At 33.4% G+C, this 21619-nt stretch overlaps 1 protein-coding gene across 6 annotated transcripts in view; it reads right to left on the reverse strand.

Moving 5' to 3' along the window:
- Nucleotides 1-1802: 1802 nt before the first annotated feature.
- Nucleotides 1803-21619, reverse strand: part of CCNT2 (cyclin T2) — a 35122-nt gene continuing 15305 nt past the window's right edge. For 2 of the 6 annotated variants that reach the window (XM_020879234.2, XM_020879233.2), the window contains 8 exons: nt 18821-18949; nt 16898-16958; nt 14864-14926; nt 11669-11714; nt 9878-10041; nt 6491-6561; nt 4859-6017; nt 4588-4757 (listed from right to left, as the gene is read on the reverse strand). In XM_020879234.2, coding sequence (XP_020734893.1) covers nt 4690-4757; nt 4859-6017; nt 6491-6561; nt 9878-10041; nt 11669-11714; nt 14864-14926; nt 16898-16958; nt 18821-18949 — 1761 coding nt within the window. In that variant the 3' untranslated portion in view covers nt 4588-4689. Of the gene's footprint in view, nt 6018-6490; nt 6562-9877; nt 10042-11349; nt 11715-11833; nt 11995-14863; nt 14927-16897; nt 16959-18820; nt 18950-21619 lie in introns of those variants that run through there. The other 4 variants (XM_020879232.2, XM_020879231.2, XM_020879235.2 and 1 more) reach the window with 3 other exon arrangements.

Below are 21619 nucleotides of genomic sequence, written 5' to 3' on the forward strand. Positions count from 1 at the left end.
CCCAATTATTGCTGCCAACAAATAAGCACGTGAGTTTTTCAAACCAGGTGGGTGAGACTGCTTGAAAAACACAGCTTATTAATTAACAATAAGCAAATAGAGTTAAATCAACCACTAAACAGGTTCTAAGTGAGGCTTCTTCCCAAAACTTGGAAATAAAGGAAATCAGCCCTCAGAATTTACTTTTGTGATTAATGGATCACAGAGAACAGGCTAAGTCACTTTTGAGAGACCAGAATTACTCCGAGTCACACAACCTTCCAATGTATCCTGCTTATTTAGCAAGCTACCTTAAGAAACTTCAGGCAGAACACATACTGGTAAATGAACAGAAAAGGAGTCATAGAAGCAAAAGGTGGCTGTGCCCAAATAAACATTGCAGAATAAAAAATGGATGCATAGTATCAGACCTAAAATGCTTGGAACACAGATGTTTCAGAGGCAAACTTCTCTTACCAAGACAAACTTCTGACTATTTGGCTTACATTTGTCAGCTTACAGGGAAAAAATTTCAGGTTATTGATATAGTTGTGAATCCTCAAATTGATGTATTGGTACTGTAATTTGACACCTGAAAAGGATGGGGGCAGAACGCGCTGCTTCTGCAATCCAGAAACTCCTAAATCAGCCTATCATACACAAACTGGTCCATGAAATTACCGTTTGTCACCAAGTTTTTCTCACTTGTGGGACTTACTCATTTTTTATCTGGATAAATGTGGTTAGGAAATCCTACTGCCTTCCAAGAAAGCAGAGACTGCTGAATCAAGAATTCTTTGTAACAAAAGCTCTGATTTTTCTCAGCAAAGATCTTAAAAATCACCTAGCTATTTAAGCACAGTAGTAGGTCACAAAAAACTGCTTTACTGTTTAGATAACACTTGGGAATGGTGAAACATCTTGACAGTAGAACTATCTTCCCTTAGAGATATTACCATGTTTTTTAAAACCCTATTTCCATAGTAAATGTAAAACCCTAAAAAAATCTAACCAACCAACGTTACTACTTAACGAGTTTGTAAGTCATGCACATATAAGCAGTGGTTTATTAGTTAAGATTAATCTTAAGATTAGTTAAGGAATAAAAATTAATAATTTAAGTTCTCAAATATAACCAAAAATATGTGCTTAAAATGCTTTTAAGGCAAGACATTTGGTAACTAACAAAAACATTTCAAATTTGATTACCTGAAATTGACCTTAACTAGTCATTTCTTTAGTTCAAAGAGGACAGGCCTTATAATTATCCTACATAATTATAATGTTTGCACAAAGTAATGTAGGCACCCCTTATGACATTTTGCAGGAAACCATTATCATGGTGGAAATTTTCTTTGATTCTTAAGAACAAGAATGAATCTGCATACACAGAGATCAAGATGCACTTGTACTGTTTTCAAAGATAAACCTTGGGGTGACTACATGACTTTTCAGTATTTAAATACCTGCAACAAAAAATGAACCTCAGAGTTAAATTAAAAAAAAAAAAAAAAAAAAAAAGGAACTAGGACATTTTGTAAGGTCTTACCACTAAAAAATGCTACCACCAGTTTTTTTGGATAATGTTTGCCTCTGAGAATGTTTCTGTGAAAAAACCACTCCTTTGCTTTGGTTCTGAAAACAGTGTATTTTAAAACAGCTAAGGCAAATATTTAGGGGGCACAGCTCAGTATCGGAAAATTAGTTCAAAGAGGTAGAATTAAAGCCTTTTATGTAATGTGCTTCTGCATAAAGGTAACAAATCAATGATCGCTGATCTAAGGAAAACACAACTGCAAAATGAATCACTCTTTTATAGGATGTTTAAAGATAACGGTTTTTAATAGTTCAAATATTTTTAAAAATCTCATCAAAAATGTATTACCTTAACAGTACTTTGCACATGTGGAATTTCATACCTAAATTTGATACTATTTTGGTTTATTTATGGCTACTTACAAGAAGACTCAGTAATAATGTCCATTCATTGGAGTCTTTTTCTTTGGTTGAGCCTACTGGGACCAGGCTGATGAACTATTTTATGCAAACGAGATGGTCAAATTCATGGCAATATGAATTATAAGGGTTCTCATTTAATGGAAATGAAACTTAAAAGAATTTCCATATTTTATCCCCACTGTGGTTTTAGAAGCTAATATCCTGTTCGGAGGTTAAAGAGTTTGAATAGCTCACACAACCCTGTAAAAATTACAACTGGCTGCCCTTTAATAAATAAAGTCATTGTAAAGAATTACATTTACAGAGTGAAAAGTGAATACATAGCATTTCAAATTCAATTTTGGAAGTAACTAATAAGTACTTCCCCATAACAATATACACTAGCTACCTTTTTAACTGTCCATCATTAGCACCAAAAGATTCAACAAAATTACCTTTATTCTCACATCTCAAAACAATTCTGCAAATTCTTAGTGAAGTTTAAGTATAGTCACAGACCTTAAATATTCACATTGTTTTCTATGTCATACTGAAAATAAGTTCACTACTTTTCTGGATATTCTTTACAAAATCTTATTAAAATTCCTGGTATTATCATCCCCATTATACAGTAGCACAACCACCCAGTATCATTTCACATGATAGCTCCGTAGAGGTTTCACATCTAAATTACCAAGAACAAAAAAAACCCCTTCCCCCCCCATCTTGCACTCCTCTTGATTCTATACTAGTCCTTGGATTATGTACCACTGTAAAGGTATAACTGTATCAAAATTACCATGTTTATGGATACAATAATATGCCATACAGAGCAACAAAGTTACATGTAATGACAAAGATTACTAAAGTTACGCAAGACAAGAACAAAGTTAGGACATGCTAATTAGGCAAAGTCCCTAGAAAGAGACTCCTAGTATCCTAAATTCAAATAACATTGACAAAATAATGAATAATTATCTTAAAAAAAATTATAAAGCTACTGGCAAATCAAGTAACTGCTAAATAAAAGTAGAGCACGAGATTAAACTCTAATATTTACAACTGCAACATACTTGAGTAAAATTACAATTGTGCACATATCAGTGGCTTTGTAACAAAAATAATTCATATACATAGAGGAAAAAATTAAGACAGTTTTCAGTTCAACACGTTGAATTCAACCCAACTCAAAGATGCTCAACAGCTCAAAGATTTACCACAGAATTGAAGATTAGCTGACAAACCAGAGCCACATTACTGGCATTTAAGACCAATTTTAAATAAGTTAAAGTCTATCATTTGCTCAGAAGTCAGGAGACTGTGCAAACTTGACCTCAACAGGAATATACTGAGATGTGCAAACAAAGGGAAAACCTCCACTAGCTGTTTTATCTGGAGGCTTACCTTTTTTCTTCCCCTCAGAGAGCTTCCTGTTAACAACCGTTAAGATATAAATACAGGTACAATGCACAGTCAGTGACCTTTTTTGTTTATTTATTGTTAGAATATAAAACAACTGAGAGAGCAATAGGTTTAATTTCATTTTTATAAGGAAGACTGCATTTACCTGAAAAAGAAATATGGCATCACACACAAACACACTTCAAGGGAGGGGTATGTTTAAGAACATGGTGTCATTCTGAATGCCAAAGGAAAAGCGATTCTGCTTACTGTTAAAATATGTAGTGTTAAAGTTCTTTATTTAAGAAAAAAACTTACTAATTCTGCACTAATGTAAGTTTTTGTGAATTTAGTTTTCAAATCACAGTAATCTACACAACCATTATGAACACCTCTGTGATTATAGTACTGCAACAAGCCAACAAACACTTAAATGCACTTCACATCAAGAGTATGTAAACTTTATTTTTTCCTCTTCAAGCCTTCAGAAAATCAGGGGCTCTTTCAGCAGCCAGTCTGGTCAGAACCTCTGAAGGCAGAATCAGTGCCTCATGGAATAAACAACCATCTGTGGCACTGCATACCCATCTGGTAGTGAAGTGTCCCCCTTCAGTGGCTTCCAGTAAGGCCTAGAGTTTAAGGTTAACATGAAAAAGTGCCACCCTTGTTTTAGATTAGTGATGGACTCTGACAAGATAAAATAAAGTTATTCTGTATATTGTTATACTTACAAGCAGCTCCAATCCTGAGTATTTATGGTAATATCTAAACATACAAAAATGTATGTACATTTTTCTCCACTTTCTTGTAAACAGTTGTCAGTATACTGTTTTATCCCTTTATCAGTGAAACATGCAAATCATACATACAAGTATAAATACACAAAAGAAAACAATTTACACTCATTCAAAAGCCAAGCAACAACAAAAAATAGCTACAGTATTCAAATTATAAATAAACGAATGCTTGAGGCATCTTATATTCCTAGAAGCAGCCAGCCATTCACCCTAATGTTCTTAGCTGCAATTGTAGAAATACTGAGTTTTGCACCTTCCATGCTTTTACAGTATTTATAACACTATCATATGTGGAGATAAAGACTTGTTTACTATAATCTCTTCTTTTCAGAATGAAGAATAAAGCAGCACTTACAAATATTGAAGCAGTGGTAGTTAACAGCAGATGTTACCACTGCTAGATCAGGAGGAAGTTTTCCATTCTAACAATTTTTAAATTAAAAAAGTAAAAGAAAAATTGACCTAAAGAAATGATTACATGTTCATTCCTTGGGCACTTAACAGCGAGTCCAGCATGTCGAATGTGTCTTTGTAGTCCATATGCTGGCTGTTTGTACTGTACTCGTGATTGACATCAGGACCGTTGGTCTCCACTGGCCTCTTGTCCAGTTTCACGAGGGTGCTGAGATGTCCGTAGCCCACCTGGTATGTGACAGGGGGAGGAGGGGGTAAGGGATGGTTAAAAACAGAGTTGTGAGAGGATATATACTGCTTAACAGAGGAGGAAGAACTAGATGAACTACCTGAACTTTTGGAACTTTTGCTCATTTTGGAGTGATGGTTGTGAGACGCATCATTGACATGCAGCTTCTTCCTCGAGGAGCTGGAACTAGAGGAAACGCCATCACTGCTCAGGCCAACAGGACTCCTCAGAACAGTGGGTGGTATTCCGTCGGCACTGTGCTTACTGCCGCCACTGCTGCTGCCACTGTAGGAGTGGGAATGCTTGTGACTGCTGGGGTGGTGGCGGTTGGAAGGGTGCTCCTTGTGCTTCTCCTTATGGTCCCTGCCAATATGTGGGCTTGAATGCTTGCTCTTCCCACTGCCTTCATCAGAAGAGCTGTGTCTTTCTGAGGAAGAAACTTTTATTTTCATTTTCAGTTCTTCTTTACTGACACTTTTATCAGTGGGTGGTATTGGAATCCGTAATTTCAGTGATCCACTCTTTTCCTTCTTATCTGCCATGTATTTTTCAGGTTTTTCAGCATTTGTAATGGGAATTTTCATTTTAATGGGAGAAGTCACAGAACTGCTGCTGGCTGCCTGAGACTGTATATGTTTGTGTTGCTGTTCTACCTGGGCAGCTATATAATGATCCCTTGCATCCAGATCAAGGCTTTCTAGCTTACGTTTTTCTCTATATTTATCTAAAGACATTTTCTGAGGAATTACTCCAGGAGTAGCAGAAATTGGCCCATGGTGTTTACTGCTCCCTGCTTTATGAGTATAATCTTGCTTAACAGAAGAATGATCAGAAATTTTGTCAGGTCTGTGATGTAATCCTGAATGCAATGATACAGAAGGTCCCTGCTTGAAGTTGATGTTGTACTGGCTACCAGACAAAGATGTTTCCTGTTTCTGTGAATATATCTGCTCTGTCCTTGCCGACTCTTGATGTTGAGGCCATTCTTGGTGTGATGACAAACCATATGAAGTACTTGGCATTCCTGTTGCTAGCATTGACAAATTATCAGATGCATGGCTGTCTTGAACAGAAATATTTCCGGAATTTAGAGGTACTGGTGCAGGGAAAGCTGATGTAGATGGTTTCTGAAAACTTGGTTTGGTAGGCACACCAGTAACACTATCTACTAACATGGAATTCTGCACCAAAGATGAACCCAGAAGAGGCGTTTCTGATACTTGTCCATCTACTTTTGGTTTCCCAGCTGCCTGGTTAGCCTATTTAAATAAAACACAGAAGAAACAATGACAGCAAAGGAATTTAATAGAAATTTGCTTATAAAAATTCTATATTAAATAAATGAAAATAAAATCACCTGGGGTTGGACTCTGTTGCCAGTAAACAAACATCTTATTCAGAGGCATAAAATAAGACAATATATAGTGAAAGGATTGGCTTTAAATTAGATACTGAATAAATTCCAGCCCAGCATCTGAGAGAGGAATTTAACTTATCTAGCTTTAATTCCCCTTTTTGTAAAGTGAGGACACTATTTCCACAGTAATCACTATAAGAATAAGGAATCCATAAAGTATTTATAGCAAAGTCTACTGGACACAGTAGTTGGATAAATTATGAGCGCATGTAGCTTACTGTAATTACTTCAAATATTAGAAATAAGAATATATAACCATAAAAATTCAAATTATTAGCAAACTGATGTTCTAATAAACCCTGTCAATTCTCTTACCCTCCAGTATCGAATCTTCTTCAACCTACTAGGCGTTTTCTCCAATATTTGTAGAAACTCATGTGTTAGCTCTAAAAATAAAATTTAAATTTAAAACTTAGAAGGTGCCTTTAGATTTAGAATTTTCTCAAGTGGGCAATATTAAAAAGAAAGCACAAGAGTTCATCTATTTCACGATCACCTTCCTAATTCAACCATCAGCACATACAGAAGTACACACAGCTCTGAACTGGTATTTTCAAAGATGAATCTTAAAAAACATTTTTGATTAAAAAAAAAAAAGAAAGAAAAAACTGAATCAAACAAACAAGCCCTCCCCCCCCCAATAATCAAACAAAAACCCCTCCTCCCACATCTCCCTGATTTTAAATGCTTGCTCAGAATCTCTGAAAAATTTAGTCACATTTTAAAAACTGCTCCCAAACAGAAAACCTGCTATCAGGCAAATATCAGAAATAATTATGGTGGGCAAAGTTCATCAGTAGATTCTTTACAATCAGTGCCCAAAAGTTAAAAAAAAAAAAAAAAAAAAGAGAATATTTGTATAATCCCAAAATGTCTTCCTCAAGATATTAATTACGTCTTCCTCAAGATATTAATTACAAAGAGAAAATCAGTAACTTTACAACCCTAACCAAGTGATCATGACTATCATTACCAGCAATAAAACATATCAACATGATACACCTTGATAAAATGCACTGAGCATAAGGACAACTCATTTCTCTGGTATTCTTGCCTAAAATGCAAAACCTCAATTTAACAATGGGAAAACGTCAGACAAACTCTAACTGAGGAACATTTTACAAAATAACTGACCATTATTCTTCAAAGTGTTAAGGACATGAAAGAAAAGATTGAAAAATTATCATAGACTGGAAGAGATTAAAGGGGAGCATGGCAACTAAATGGAACATGGGATCTTAGATGTTATTATTATGTAAGATGCTAATATTAGAGAAACTGGGTACAGGGTATAACAGCACAGAATCTGTACTATTTCACAGTTTCTTTAAATTTAAAACCATTTCAAAGTTAAATGAAAAAATTTCTTTACCTATACTTGTAACTTCCTAGCAATCAACACATTATTAACATTTCAGTAAACCACCCTGGTCACATTTCTACAATTTTTCTTCTTAAATTTAGGATTACAATGAAATAAGAGGTGATTCATTTTTCGAAAGTGGTTTGGTTAAGATGAATTACAGTTTTCAACTCCATAGAAAAATAGTGTTATTAATGAAGTTACTGGCCACTCTCAACACAAGTATTAATAATATCAAATGAGAATGTCAGGTAATATTATTACTGCCAATTTAGTATAAAGAAACTGATAAAAATTTGGCATCATTATGTGCTCACAATCTGTGACAACTAGTTCTCGCTAAAGTCTCAAGAGCTTTTTGATTTAGTTTAGATGAAAAAAAGATCTAATGCCTATACCACCACTTCTTCATTTGAAGAAAAAAAAAAAAAAAAGAGACTACTTTTCTACTTGGACACAGTAGTAAATCTAGCAGATACATAATGCCCCTGGGTCCAAAATTAACAATAAATCACTTTGATTCAGTTTCAGAAAAATTCAAATTATAAAAAACACACGAGGGTTTGTTATTAATCAATAACCACTCCCCTCCCCAACCCTCTTATAGGTAGGCCAAATACAATCAATGTTGTTCTGGTGATAGGCATTAAATGTAAAATGCAGATACCCTCAGCATCTGAAATTTTGTTACTTTTTAATGTAATCAAAATAGAGAAAAGGCTGCTACATAATATGTTGAAATTTTCAATGTGTTAATGTCCAAGATTTCCTATTCAATGTTCCAATGAATATGAACTTGAGCTTTTTCAGAATAGAAGCAAAGAGATATTTAGACAGCTCCTGTTGTGTCAAAAAAAAACTTTACCTACAATTTAAGAGTAGGATAAAAGGCAGATTACTTGCTTTCTGTAAACTTTTAGTGCCATGTATAAAAACTATTTTTATTAAGTTTTATCTTATTTATATCTTATCATATTATATAATATCAATAGATAAGACAACTATTTTATCTTATCTGTTGACTGCTAAAATAAGATGGTGGCACAGATAATTTCAAGTCACAAATGGCAAAATAAAAAGTTCCCATTAGTTTTTAGAAGATGTTATATTTCAACTCGCTGAAGATTTCCTACTACTCGGAAAAACCTTTAAACTATCACTAGTGAGCCAAATACAACCTGTATCCTGTTTTTGTAAATAGTTTCACTAGAACACAGCTATACACTTACAGTTGCCTGTGGCTGCTTTCTAGCTCTGGTGGCAGAGTTGTCTAGTTGCACAGACAGTATAGCCCACAACCCTAAAATAGTTACTATTTGGCCCTTCACAGAAAAGGGTGCAGACCTTTAAAGAAATTTCTACCTTAAAGAAGCATCTGAGATATTAATGGAAAACCACATTCCAAAGCCTTAGGGGTCTCTCACTTTTACGTAACAGATGTCCTGTAAATCCAGTTCTCTCATCAGTTTCAATTTTGTAAAGGAAGCTGGGGAAAGCACACAAAAAGAAGCTGAAAACCTAACACACCAGTTTAGATTTAAGAAGTGTTATCTATCTCCTTTCTGAAATCTATAGTTCCTGGTTAAAATATCTTAATCTGCAAGAATATTCTACCTCTGGCCTGCCAGAAAAATTTCCTATCAGGAGACCCCCAAATGCCAGATTCATAATTTATAGAACTTATACTCCCAATTTTTCCTTGTCAATTCATACTTCTTAGTGCACGGCAACAATGACACACTTTATCACCAGTAGAACAACAGAACAAGGAATATTACCATGAAAATACCATTAGCTTACTGCGTCACACTTTCTACAGTAACTTAATACATGACTTTGTGTTTACACATTTTAAATCCAACAAAATTAGTATACTTTAAAATTATGTATGCTTGTATTATCAACCTGCAGCATTATATTAAATCATATTTCTTTGAAAAGTCATGAAAGGGCTTTAGATATTGAGTAGTAGTTAATAATATGTTCATCCCCCCCCCGCCCCCACCTTTAGGCTAATGAATTTATTCTCATCCTATTCATGTGATCATGTAACTGTACTTTTAAATCCTACTGACATATTGTTAAAACAGAACTATGTTTTTAAAGATTTTTTATCTTTTCAAAAGAGGAAACACCAGTAGATGAAATGATACCTGGGCTTGGCATCAACTAACTATAGAGTGAAGGAGGATCCTGGACTGGCCAAAACTGTTAAACTGACCATGAATATATGGGAACTCTATATTTTTTAAAACCTACATAGAAGTAGATAGAATATTTAATCCATGATAAAAAGAAAGAAAATATTCTATTGTAACAAAAAGATTTTCTCTACTTACCATCTAGTAATTCCAGAGTAACTGTAGGATCCACATATTCCCACCAATGTTTTCCATCAGTTGACACAGGAATCTCCCAATTGGACCATTTGCAAGCCAAATGAATGCATACACATGCTATCACTGTTGGTTTATACTGAAGACAGAAGGTTGTAAGATGCAGACTGTTGTAGAGCAGATTTGGAACGAAGAGTCATAGAAATTCAAATATGTAAAACAAAGAAAAACATTTACCAATAAGATTAGAGGAAAAACAAAATTATGTAAGTTTTCTTTTTTAAGTCTAGAGTACAAAACCTTATTTAATAAAATTAAAAGCTAACATTATGACACTTTTTATGACTGGTCACAAAAACTCAAACACTAAAAACCCATATAGATTATCAATGTTTTCATACTCTTACTCCCCAGAGTATATTACTAATGCTAGTACATCAGTATTTCTAAATTTTGTTTTTACATCTAAATTACAACTATTTTTACTTCTCTATAAAAGCAGAGGAAGACAGTACATTTCCAGTAATTACTATATATAAGTAAAATGACTTAAAACTTTTTTGGGTGGTATTTTTGTTTCTTTTGTGTCATGGTAGAATAAAGAAAAAGCAGAAAACTGTACAACTGACAAGGTAATTTCAATACCACATTATAATCATGGATTCTACCATTCCATGTGGCTTAACATTGATTCATTCTGAAGTAACTCATATATTTAACACTTATTTAGGTAAAATTATCTTCTCAGCAAAGCCACAGAGAAAACTTACCTTTTGCTGAATAGCTTTGAGGCCCAATGCTGCTAAATCTACAAAAATACTACCTCTCTCCTTCCATGACATGCCAAAAACTGCACTTGCAACATGTCACAGCTAGCCTTTTCTAACCCAAATTTTAAATTTAAGTGGTTTTTGCCTCGTTGTTCAGTATTTCTAGGGACAGAGGTTAAATTCCAACAATATATACCCAAGAAAATATACTGGCTTTTTTGGCAGTTCAAAGTTTTAAACAAAACATAACCATCACAATAAGTTAAGGACCACACAAAGCTGGGTTAGTTCACTCCTCCTCAGTGACTCATTAAAAAACAACTTTAAATCATGATTATAACCAATCCAGAACAAAATCACATGTCAGATATGAAAGGCTTTTAAAACTATTTCCAGTTCTATTTTAGAACTGATGAAAATGTCTACTGGTTAAGCACAAACCCATACTGTTCTTTAAATGAACTAAAGAGAAAGTACTGTAAGTTTTTTTAAGTAAAAATTACACTTATGCAAATCAAGGCACTGATAGGATGTGACTACTACTAATCTACTACTGGTGGGTATTATCTGGAAAAAAAAACCCAAGTTATATAAATTTTATTTATTAAAAAACTTTAATGATTAAAGTTAAGATAGGATCAATGTGAAATTTTTAAAAATTGTCATTTAACTATAATTGTAAACTAGAAATAGCTTTATACTTACCAAGTTGCTCGAATTTCTACGTTAAGTTTAGCTCTTTGTAATCTTTAGCTGCTATTCAGGCTACCAATTTTAGACTTATGCACTCACAAATCGAGAATATGTCACCAGAAAGCACCACTACACTTCACATTGTGCATTTAACCCCTCTGTGCCAGAAGTCCCTTGTACAATACACCGCAGAGCAGACAGGAAGGTACCACCACAGTAGGTGGTCCAGTCTCCCGCCGCAACAAGGGTGAGAGACACATTGAGGGGGCCCTGCATTAAAGGAAGCTATAGTGTGCTACAACAGTGCAACAAAGAGGGTCAGGATAACAACCTGTTGGTAGCCATGAAATAGGATGTCTGTGCCAAATCCTTGCTTGCTGTAAGAAAAGAAAAAAAAGCGAAGACAATACTATCAGCTTTAACATGCTACCATCAAAAAGTTCTCAACACAACAAAAACTTCAAAGATTTGTACACAAAAAGTAAATTTTACTTACTACTTACAAATATCACAAGAGCGCCATCATTTTCTATACTACTGAAAATCTTCAACAACATTCACTCAAATGTTTCTTGCTATCCCCCAAAGATCTGAGAAACAAGCCGATTTGCTTTTAGCTAGCCAGTTACAAGGGCTAAACTTGTTACTAAGTTAAGCATCTAGTCAGCTAAAAGTTGCAATAAAGCATTCTCCTGGATTTAAAAAAAAAAAAAAGAAGAAGAAGAAGAAGAAAAGATTTTGAAGTCTAATGCAAAATACAAAGAGTTGCCTGCCAGACTTAATCCTCAGTCATCACATTTAAGTTGGTTTAAGTACTTCCACCAAATAAAAAAAAAACAAAACAAAAAACAAAAATAAAAAATAAACCCCCAACCCCCAAACTCAGAGAGGACCACCTGCCCAGTTTTTCATCATGTTACTAAGCATCAACAGAATAAACAACCTAAAAACATCACAAGGATGTACAGAAAACACTGCTGTAATTATTTTTAAATTATATAATCCAATTAATGATAACTTTAGAAAAGATAAAATAAGTACTTTAGAGGGAATCAGGATACTTCAATACTGGTCCTCAACAGAAAAGCAATTTTTAATAACTTAGTTTCTTGAGACACTGACATTGAAAACAGCCCCCATCTCCCTTCTTCTACTTCTTATTCTTCCCAACAGGGATGCCTTTGCTACTGTTTCCCTTTCTCCCCCAGTTACATTCATAATCACTGACATACCTTTCCCCTCTGCTCACCTAGGATTAATTCACCTCCACTCACCCCACTCTAACAGGACTCAAGTTCCTTGCCCTCTCCTAGTTTTATTCGTGGCACGTGTAATTCCCCGCTGCCCCATGGATCATCAACATAAAGGTTTACAAAAGGGATTTGGGCTTAGCAGAGCTGTGCTAAGGAGAGTGTCAAAGCATCGGATGTCTTGGAGGCATTGTGACTTAAGTAAGGCATTCTTTCCTGGTGGAGAGGGAAGGAGAAATCACAGAAATGAAAGGTCCCTGTAAAATGACATTAGCCAATTTTGCAGCAAAGAGCATAATAACTTTCTCATCTCCAGATATGGGGGGGGGGCAGGGGAGAACTTCAAAGAAATCAAATGATTTACCCTCACCCCCACCCCACAAAAGAATCAAAATATATAGAGAAGTAAAAATAATTTTAAATTGCCATTGTAGTCTTCACCTCAGAATATATGTAAATTCAGTAACCTATTAAAAGTCATTGCAACAGAGAAAAACGTAAGGAAAATGTTCTTTTGTTAGCTTAAAGTGGTTTTAGGGCAAACAAACAAAAAAAATATACCAAACATGAAAGAACATTTAAAAAAAATGGACTAAGATGCAAATTATAGTTACTTGAAAATGTTAGTCAGACAAAAATGACATTAAACAAGAGATTGTTACAAAAATTTAAGAATTCGTCACATTTTAAACATTAATAACAGTAACAAAAATCAGATTTAAATATTTTGCTTTGGATGATATATCCAATTTACAGATTTTGTAAATGTCTATATTTTACTCTTCAGTTTTGCAAAATAAATGGACTTTAATCTCTCTAGCTTCTTTAGACAGGATTTAAGAGAAGCTGACTCAAATTTCACAATACCAAGCTGAAAATTGTTTCATTTTCTCCTAAGTGTGTGTGTGTATTTCTTAACCTATATTTAATATCTTTCTTCAACATCTTTCTTTACTAAGCTCAACTTAGGGCAAATTAAGTGGCTCTCCATTATTTAAACAGAACAGCTCACCCTTTCAAGTTTCCAGGGAAACAAAACTTCTCTAAAGCTTTATTTCTTAATTCCATATACTAGTTATCCATACAATTCTATACTATGCTGTAATACTAAGGATGAGAAAGTGCTACAAAACATATAACCATGAATAGGAACCATAATTAAATATAACACTGCTTTTAGATTTAAAAAACATCTAAGTCCATTTCTTAACAATGACAACTCAGTTATCAGTTTTTTTTTTTTAATGTAGCCATTAACACAATAAAATCCTATCTAGGTATAAAATGAATTCAATTTAGAATGAATAAAATAAGAGAACATTCAGGTAAACACTAGAAAAAAGGCTTTCAAAAGTCTTACCCATTTTGTTTAAAACAAACCTAAAGAAGTCCAGTGGTAAAGGAATAAAACTGCAAAATTTCATTTTCAAAAAGAAGTAACAGAAAAAGGCACACTAAAAGTTCCAAGTGATCACTGTTAGTGCTTATCACTTCAAATGGGAAACAGGGAAGGAAAAGTAGGACAGCATGCATCTGTGTGAAAAATTATTTCTAGAGATACAATGATATATAGGATTCATTAACAACAGTAGAAAAGCATACACCACATGCTTTATAAGAAGTAAAGAAACAGTACAAAACTTTGTACTCTTGTTTACAAACAGTTTAATAGGTATATCACATGCTGTTATGTATCATGCTATGTAATAATTTCCTCATTATACACAAAAAGGAAGCCACTTTTAGTAAGGCTAAAGAACTTAAATCAATTTTGGTCAAATGAACACAGGCATAACATTCCCTAAAATGACAAATCTAAAGGCAATTTTTATCTGAAAGATGTGACGGTGACCTCCAGATTCGAAAACTGTAATCAGTTTTCAAGAAGTCAATGAAATTGGATATAAATTGGAAATTAATACTATTTCCTCCACCTATATGTTAAATGGCCCACATCTTAAATATTAACTGAAATGGAATGAGTATAGCCCAAAATAAAGAGTTCCAGTATTTGGAAGCCCTCTAATTATCAGTATTTGTTTTTAGTGAAGAGACTCTCACCTAAATGTAAAGGAAGTTAATTCACCGGGAAGGACCAAATACAGAAGTAGATGAATAGGCAGGTGTAGAACACTGAAACGGAATGCTTCAAAATGACGTTTCTTGTCATTTTATAATAATAAAACCCCAAAAAAGCTAGGAGAACAAAATAGCAGTCATATCAAATATAGACAATAAAAAGCATTAGTAATTTAAAAGTTTCAAAGATCACTTACCTCTTACTAACTGGGTACATTTCACCACATCTGTGTGTGGGTGTTCAATGGTGATCTCAAAACCTGAAATGAAAAGCACTTTTTTTCCCAATCACTTATACCACTACAATACTTGCCTGAGAAATCCCACTCATCACACAACTGTGTGAATTTTTCATTATTAAAAAAAATCCAAAGTTAGTTTCTCATCACTGACATATTTATTATACCTCCAATCATAAGAATATCTTGAAAAGCATTCCAATTATGAAAACTGAAAAAGTTACTTAGAGATAAATAGTATTTATTAAAAATTCTTAATTACAATTAGTTTGAGATTATCCTTAAGTTACAAACTACAATCATGACAATTATTAAAGCAGCTGCACAATTTAAGCAGGAAATTCAACTATGTAATATATTTCTTATATATATTCCAACTCCTTCTTTCAGAAGATGTGACAAGAACATATTTCATAAATATAATCTTTGGGCCACAGTGGGAGAAGTGATCTTTTAAATGATACAGTCCTTTTATTTTCTCAGTGTACCTTAGATCAAAGGGTTTCAATCAGTTAGTTTGTAATTACATCTTATTACTAATAAAAATAAAACTGTTACAGCAAGTGAACCCGGTAGGTAGGGCATAGTTTCTCCTTTCCCTTTCTTAGAAGTGGAGGTCGTTTTATAGTGCCATGAGAAGTAGTAAACAATAATATCCCAATAAGCAGGTAATCTCGATTTTTAAAGTTATTGTGTGGTCTATTCATATTTCTGTTATTAAACTTGCAAAAATTACACTTTAGCCATGAGTTGTATCTTGTAAATTCTAAAGTTCCCCTTAAAACAATGCTATTCATTCTGTGTTTAAGAATCTGTCATCAGTAATATGAATATGATGGATTTTATATGATAAAATAACTTTTAAAAATAATGTTTTTTCTTTCAACTTTCATTATATGAATATTTGTCAAATCTCAAATTTATATAATAACAGTAACATGCTAAATCACTGGATTTGGAGAGAATAAAAAGACTTTCACTTTTATTTTTCTTGTCTAGTTGTGTCCAGATTCTCACTTCCATTTTTCTATCTTTTTATATCATAAAAACCTTCAACAAGTTATATGTGTTTCAAACAACCTATTTGTGTAATTAAAAAAATCTGTCATAATGGAAAGCTACTATTATCAGACTTCTATTCAACATCTGGGAATTGAGTATAAATAAGATAAAAACAACTAATAGTAAACAGTGATTATTTATGAAATACTATGTGGCAAGTTTTTAAAAATATATTATCTTTCATCTTCGAATTCACAGTGTTAAAGCAGAATTATTATTCCACCTTGCACACACAGTTAGATAAAAGTAAAGGAACTTTGACCAAGTTTGCAAAGTAAATAAAGAGGACTACATATTTAAGTGCAGATCTCAAATAAAGCCTATATTCTTCCCATGACACTCTGCTAGGTCCTTCCAGAAGTAATACATGAAGGTATTACTTCCTTCCAGAAGTAATACATTTACACAGCCCACACCTGCATAAAGCTCAATCTCCTCATGAGTAAAGTAAGTGATTAGATAAATGATCTTCAAAGATGACTTAAGCTGCACTAACCTTATAGACAATTTAACTTTTAAACAAGGATGACGGACACTTAAATTACTATGTCACATTTAAAATGATGTAATAAATTCATAAGCTCTAGCATAGCAGGACTGCCTTGGATGTTTATAACATTATAAACATATACGACAGCCCTAAAGGATCATTTTATTCCCCAATGCAAATCCAGAATGAACCAGAGTCTTAACTATCTGAAAATATGAGAAATCACACTGAAAGCTATGTTGACCATTCAATTAAATGCTAAATGAAATTAAAATTTTAAAAATGGTTTCCTCAGAACCAGGCACTACTACTCTGGCTCCAAGCTGTATTTTCAAATGAAACTGTCTTCAATGATAAAATTATTTCAGAAATCTTTTCCTTTATTTAGAATACTGCAATGAACAACACACACACAAATAATACTTGACGTAAGTACATACCTAGGGTTTGTAGCATTATGGTTTCAAGTAAAACCAGTTCTTGAGTCTGTTGAAGATAAGTCTGCCAGGTAAAAATAATAATATCAAAATGTTTAATAAACATAACACAACTAGACCATGGGAATGTTAAATCTCCTAAGATTAAATCATAGATTCATTACAAACTCCAACAAAATCTTTGGAAATATGAAAATGAACTGAGGGTGACAGAAAAAACCTATTTTCTGTGATAAATTCAGTTACTTCTAATACAAGAAATGTTAAAGCAAAACAAAACAAAACCAATCTAAGGATAATAATACAAAAGGGGGTAGGTAGATTAACTGAAAAAAAAAAAAAAAAAAAAAGAGAGAGAGAGCTCCAGTCTGTAAGGTAAAACTTTACCTAGGCATTGGCACATTGTCCCATTAAGGACAGGAAGCACCAATTCAAGAAAGATCAAATTCAAACTGGCTTTTAAACAAAAGGCTCATCAGCTCACTACAGGATATTTCATGTATTAATTCCTTGACTTCCACAGTTGGTCAGTGAGTTATTTTTTAGAATAACTTTCTCTCTCCAGAAAAGAAAAAATCAAAACAGACCCTCAAACCATTAGATTAAAAAAAAATTTTTTTTTTAGCTATAAAACACCAAAACAATGTACCATACACCAGCGGGGACAAAAATAGAGACTCTTTTTCCTCAGCTTCACTAAATCATTCAAATGCAATCACTCAGGGAAGAAAAGGCATGAAAAAATTTCTGCCATCTCCTTCTTACATCATGACAAATGACTGGGGTGATAAGAAAACCATATTATATATAAATATTCATTTATGTAAGGACATATTGCTAAACTCAGAGTGAAAGTACCTTTAAGTTTATTAATGCCCACTTTGAGAAGATCACTGAGCTTTTCTATTATTTATTTGCTATTTATTTTTATTATTTTATTATTTATTTTCTATGAATTATTATTATTATTTATTTAAACAATACGCTAACTAATCGCAAGAAATAATTTTGAGTTCGTAAAGTTAATAGAAACTACAAGAAATAATTTTAAATAATCTCATATTCACTATACTGAATGGCCACATTAATATTTTAGTCTCTTAAATCCAACATGTAGGATAAAAACTTGTCATTAACAGAATCAGATATATTTAATCTGGACCTTAAACTTTATCCAAATCGAACTAATACTGGTAGTCATTCGGTAGTTAAAAGTGCTTGATAAAGCAATTCAATTACACAGGAGTGCTAGAAAAAGGATTTCAAAAGCTCAGAATGCTATAGCTTCTGTTTTAAGATGTCAGAAGACTTAAAGATGGGGTTTTGAAACTAGACCTATTGAAATGCTGATGAGGAACAAGCTGTTTGGAAACTAGTATTACTCTTTTTCTTCCCCCCTCCAGATACTTTAGGAAAATAAAAATATTTTTGAAATGCCACTCATGTAAGCACAGTAAAATGCATCTTTATGTATCAGAGAAAAGCAGTAGTATATATGTATTGATAATAGAACACTTTTGTAAAAAGACTGGTCTAGAGATAAATCCAGAGATTTTTCTATTCCTTCATTTGCTGACAATTTAAGAAAGTATCTATCTATGGTCTTAAAGACATCCAAAGGTGATATGATGTACCCTCTACGTGTATCACTGATTCGCTGTGAGAATGAATAAAACGTGAAACATTTAAAAAGTACCTTTGAATCAAGGACTTAAATGATTCAGAAAGACAAAAACCTCGCAAACATGACATGACATGTGTTTCTGTCAGATCATCTCCTGGTATTTACCTTCCTGAGTGAGTACCTTCCTAAGAAATAAGCAGCAGGCGATGGCAACACTAACTGAATTACATTTTTATTAGGTCTGAATGATGAAAAGTTTTCAAATTTATAACGAAAACCCAAAACACCGAATTTTTACATACATCACATTTAGTATCCAGCAGTGGCTCTAGGGGATGAAGACAAGCATGTGCTACTTTGATAACATGTTCAAGTTTTCGAGCCTGTTCTTCTACTTTTGCAGCCAAGAATAATGCAGTAGGTGATATCATCTGCAGAAAAGACAAAATTTGGTGATTTAAAAACACACACATTTTGGGAACACCTTCTACTTTCTAAGGGGGGGGATGCAAAAAAGGAATGTAATGTTCACAGTATGAACTGAAGCTGGGCTATGACAAGATTGATATAAGTTTTTAGAAAGTTATTCTTCATTAGATATAACTTGTTACTTCAGTCTATAAAATCTGTTTTACTTGCTTGCAAAGTAAAAATCTAAAAAGTAGAAATCTAAAAGGAAAAGACTTACACTTTAAAAGAAAGTTTAAATAACAATAGTGCACACTGGGGAGGCAGAGGAAAAAACTAAAGCAGAATAATCAAGCCAAAGCTCTGTAAAAAGAAAGGAAGGAAGTAAAGAAGAAAGAAAGTGGGTAAAGTATAGTCAGATTTTCCCTCTTTTGAGGCAGTCACCACTCACTGGTATTCTTTTAATCAATGCTTCATTGTTTGGTTAAGAGCTATACCATCTTACTTAAGAGAGAAAAAGAAATCTCCAAGACAAAATAAGAGGATTCTGAACATGAAACTGTTACCTAATTTCTCTATTACTTCAATAAAGCAATATTAAAAGTATCTAAAAAATTCAGGGAATAAACATGTAAGACAAACCAATAGTGTAGAAACCTTGCCAATCGGAGATGAAGAAATCATCAATTTGTTTTAGCTTTTAGTAAGTTATTTACTGGAAATAGAAATGTAAGAACATAACACTATAGAGATATTGACTAAGAGAACACCATTTTGAGCAATTATTTATCCAAAAAGTTAGTAATAAACCAAATAACTGCTGAGTCAGAGAACTGGCATATGTTAAATTCTACTAACATTCTAAGATTCCATACAAGAAATCGGTCATGAAAGGATCATTTCTAAATGTCAAGATTCATGTACATTATTTTTTAAGAGATGAACATCTAATTGCGTGGAGATGGGTAATCAATCCCTACACAGAAACAATGCCAAAAGAAGGATGGGAGGAGAAAAGAGGGCATAAATCCCATTACATGATTTGGGTAGTCAAAATAAAGAGAAATCTTGATATAGGGAAGATGGACCCTTTCTTCTGACAGCTCTTCAAACAACTTACAAATATCACTCCTGAGACATAAAACTTAATCCTTGGATTTTGGTTTTGAAAGGGGCCTTCTCTAATCCAACTGCATTTGCAGATAAGTAAATGGAGTAAAAATGACTTCATGAAGTTGTCTTACTACGTAAAAATCTTTAAAACAGACCTAAAATTAAGTGAGTTTGGCTCTAAACAATCAAAAATAATGTTACCTTAAATAGACTGAATAATTTCACCTTGAACTTTCAGTCTTTTAAAGACTGAATTTATTTCAGTCTTTTAAACAATTGAGAATGCTCAAAAAAGCAACTTATACTTAGTTTTCATGGATGTAGACTAAACTGATTTAATCAAGCAATACCAAAATTAGTCAGTATTCTTGAAATACCAGTTAAACAGCAGTGATCCAGGGCAGGGGGTCCCTAAGATGTAAAAAGTGTAAGATAACTTAGAACAATTACCTTCCATCTGTTCTGTCATTTTTTCTACATACTGAAAATTTCTTACCACTGTTACCTAGTTTGATTAATTCCTTTGCTATTTAACAGCTTACCTCAAAAGACCACAACCTCCCAACTTCTGGAATCAGAGCGAAATGCTCTTCTTTATTCAATAGAAAACAGTACATTCCTCTGCCATTGTACTTACATTGTACTCTAACTTCTGGTTTATTGTATCTGCCTGCTCTACCAGTCTAGAAGAAGCTTGAACACAGAGACTAAATTATTCATTTGTGTTCCCATTATCTAGTACTGTGCAGCTGCTGTTCACAATACTTAATGAATGACATGTGGATAATCCATATAAAGGCATCAATATTAATTTCACAGTATTCCAAATATTATAAAAATCTAAGAGCCAATGCAAAGGTACGAAATCCAAGAACCAATAAAATGAATATACTTTCAGTTTCCCACAATCTTTCATTTATTATCTCATTCATGTCTAAAAGGGGAATGGCTACGCCAAAATTCAAATGTTAGAACTATCTGTCAAAGAGTGAAGCATAGAGGCTTAAGTGTAAAGTCAAATTAGGCTGAACTTTAAATAAACTGTTTGCCTAACTGCCAGATAATTTCTCTTAACTTTCTTAAAAGGCACTTCTGAAAATCTCCAATGAGTTTTTCTTGGTAAAAATCTCTTAGGACTCCTAGTATCAGCTCTATCCTCTTCAGACTTTTTGTAAACCTTGATATCAAGAAGAACTTTCAAGTCACACAGTCCTTCACCTTAGAAGATAGTCTCAATGGACTCACAATACGCATACTAGTAAATGATTCTAAAATTCTACAAAAATTAAAAAAAAAAAAAAAAAAAAAAAGCATTAGAGGAGCTTAACATTGATCTTCAGGGTAGGTTCCTTGTTTATTTACCCACATGCCTAACAGAAGTCTTTCTGTTCTCCCTCTAAATAGCGTTCAAGTCTCATTCTCCTTCAGAGCAACACTAATACCCAACACTCTTCCAAAGTTCCTGGTGAAATCCACTAACTCCACTCACATTTCCTCCTCTACTGCCTGCAAACATCTTACTCCATCAGGGCTGTAAAAACAAAACAAAACACTTTTTTAGATAAATACTTAGTGAATAT

This window comes from Odocoileus virginianus, chromosome 13 (genome assembly GCF_023699985.2).
Source record: "Odocoileus virginianus isolate 20LAN1187 ecotype Illinois chromosome 13, Ovbor_1.2, whole genome shotgun sequence".
In the NCBI taxonomy this organism is placed as follows: domain Eukaryota; kingdom Metazoa; phylum Chordata; class Mammalia; order Artiodactyla; family Cervidae; genus Odocoileus; species Odocoileus virginianus.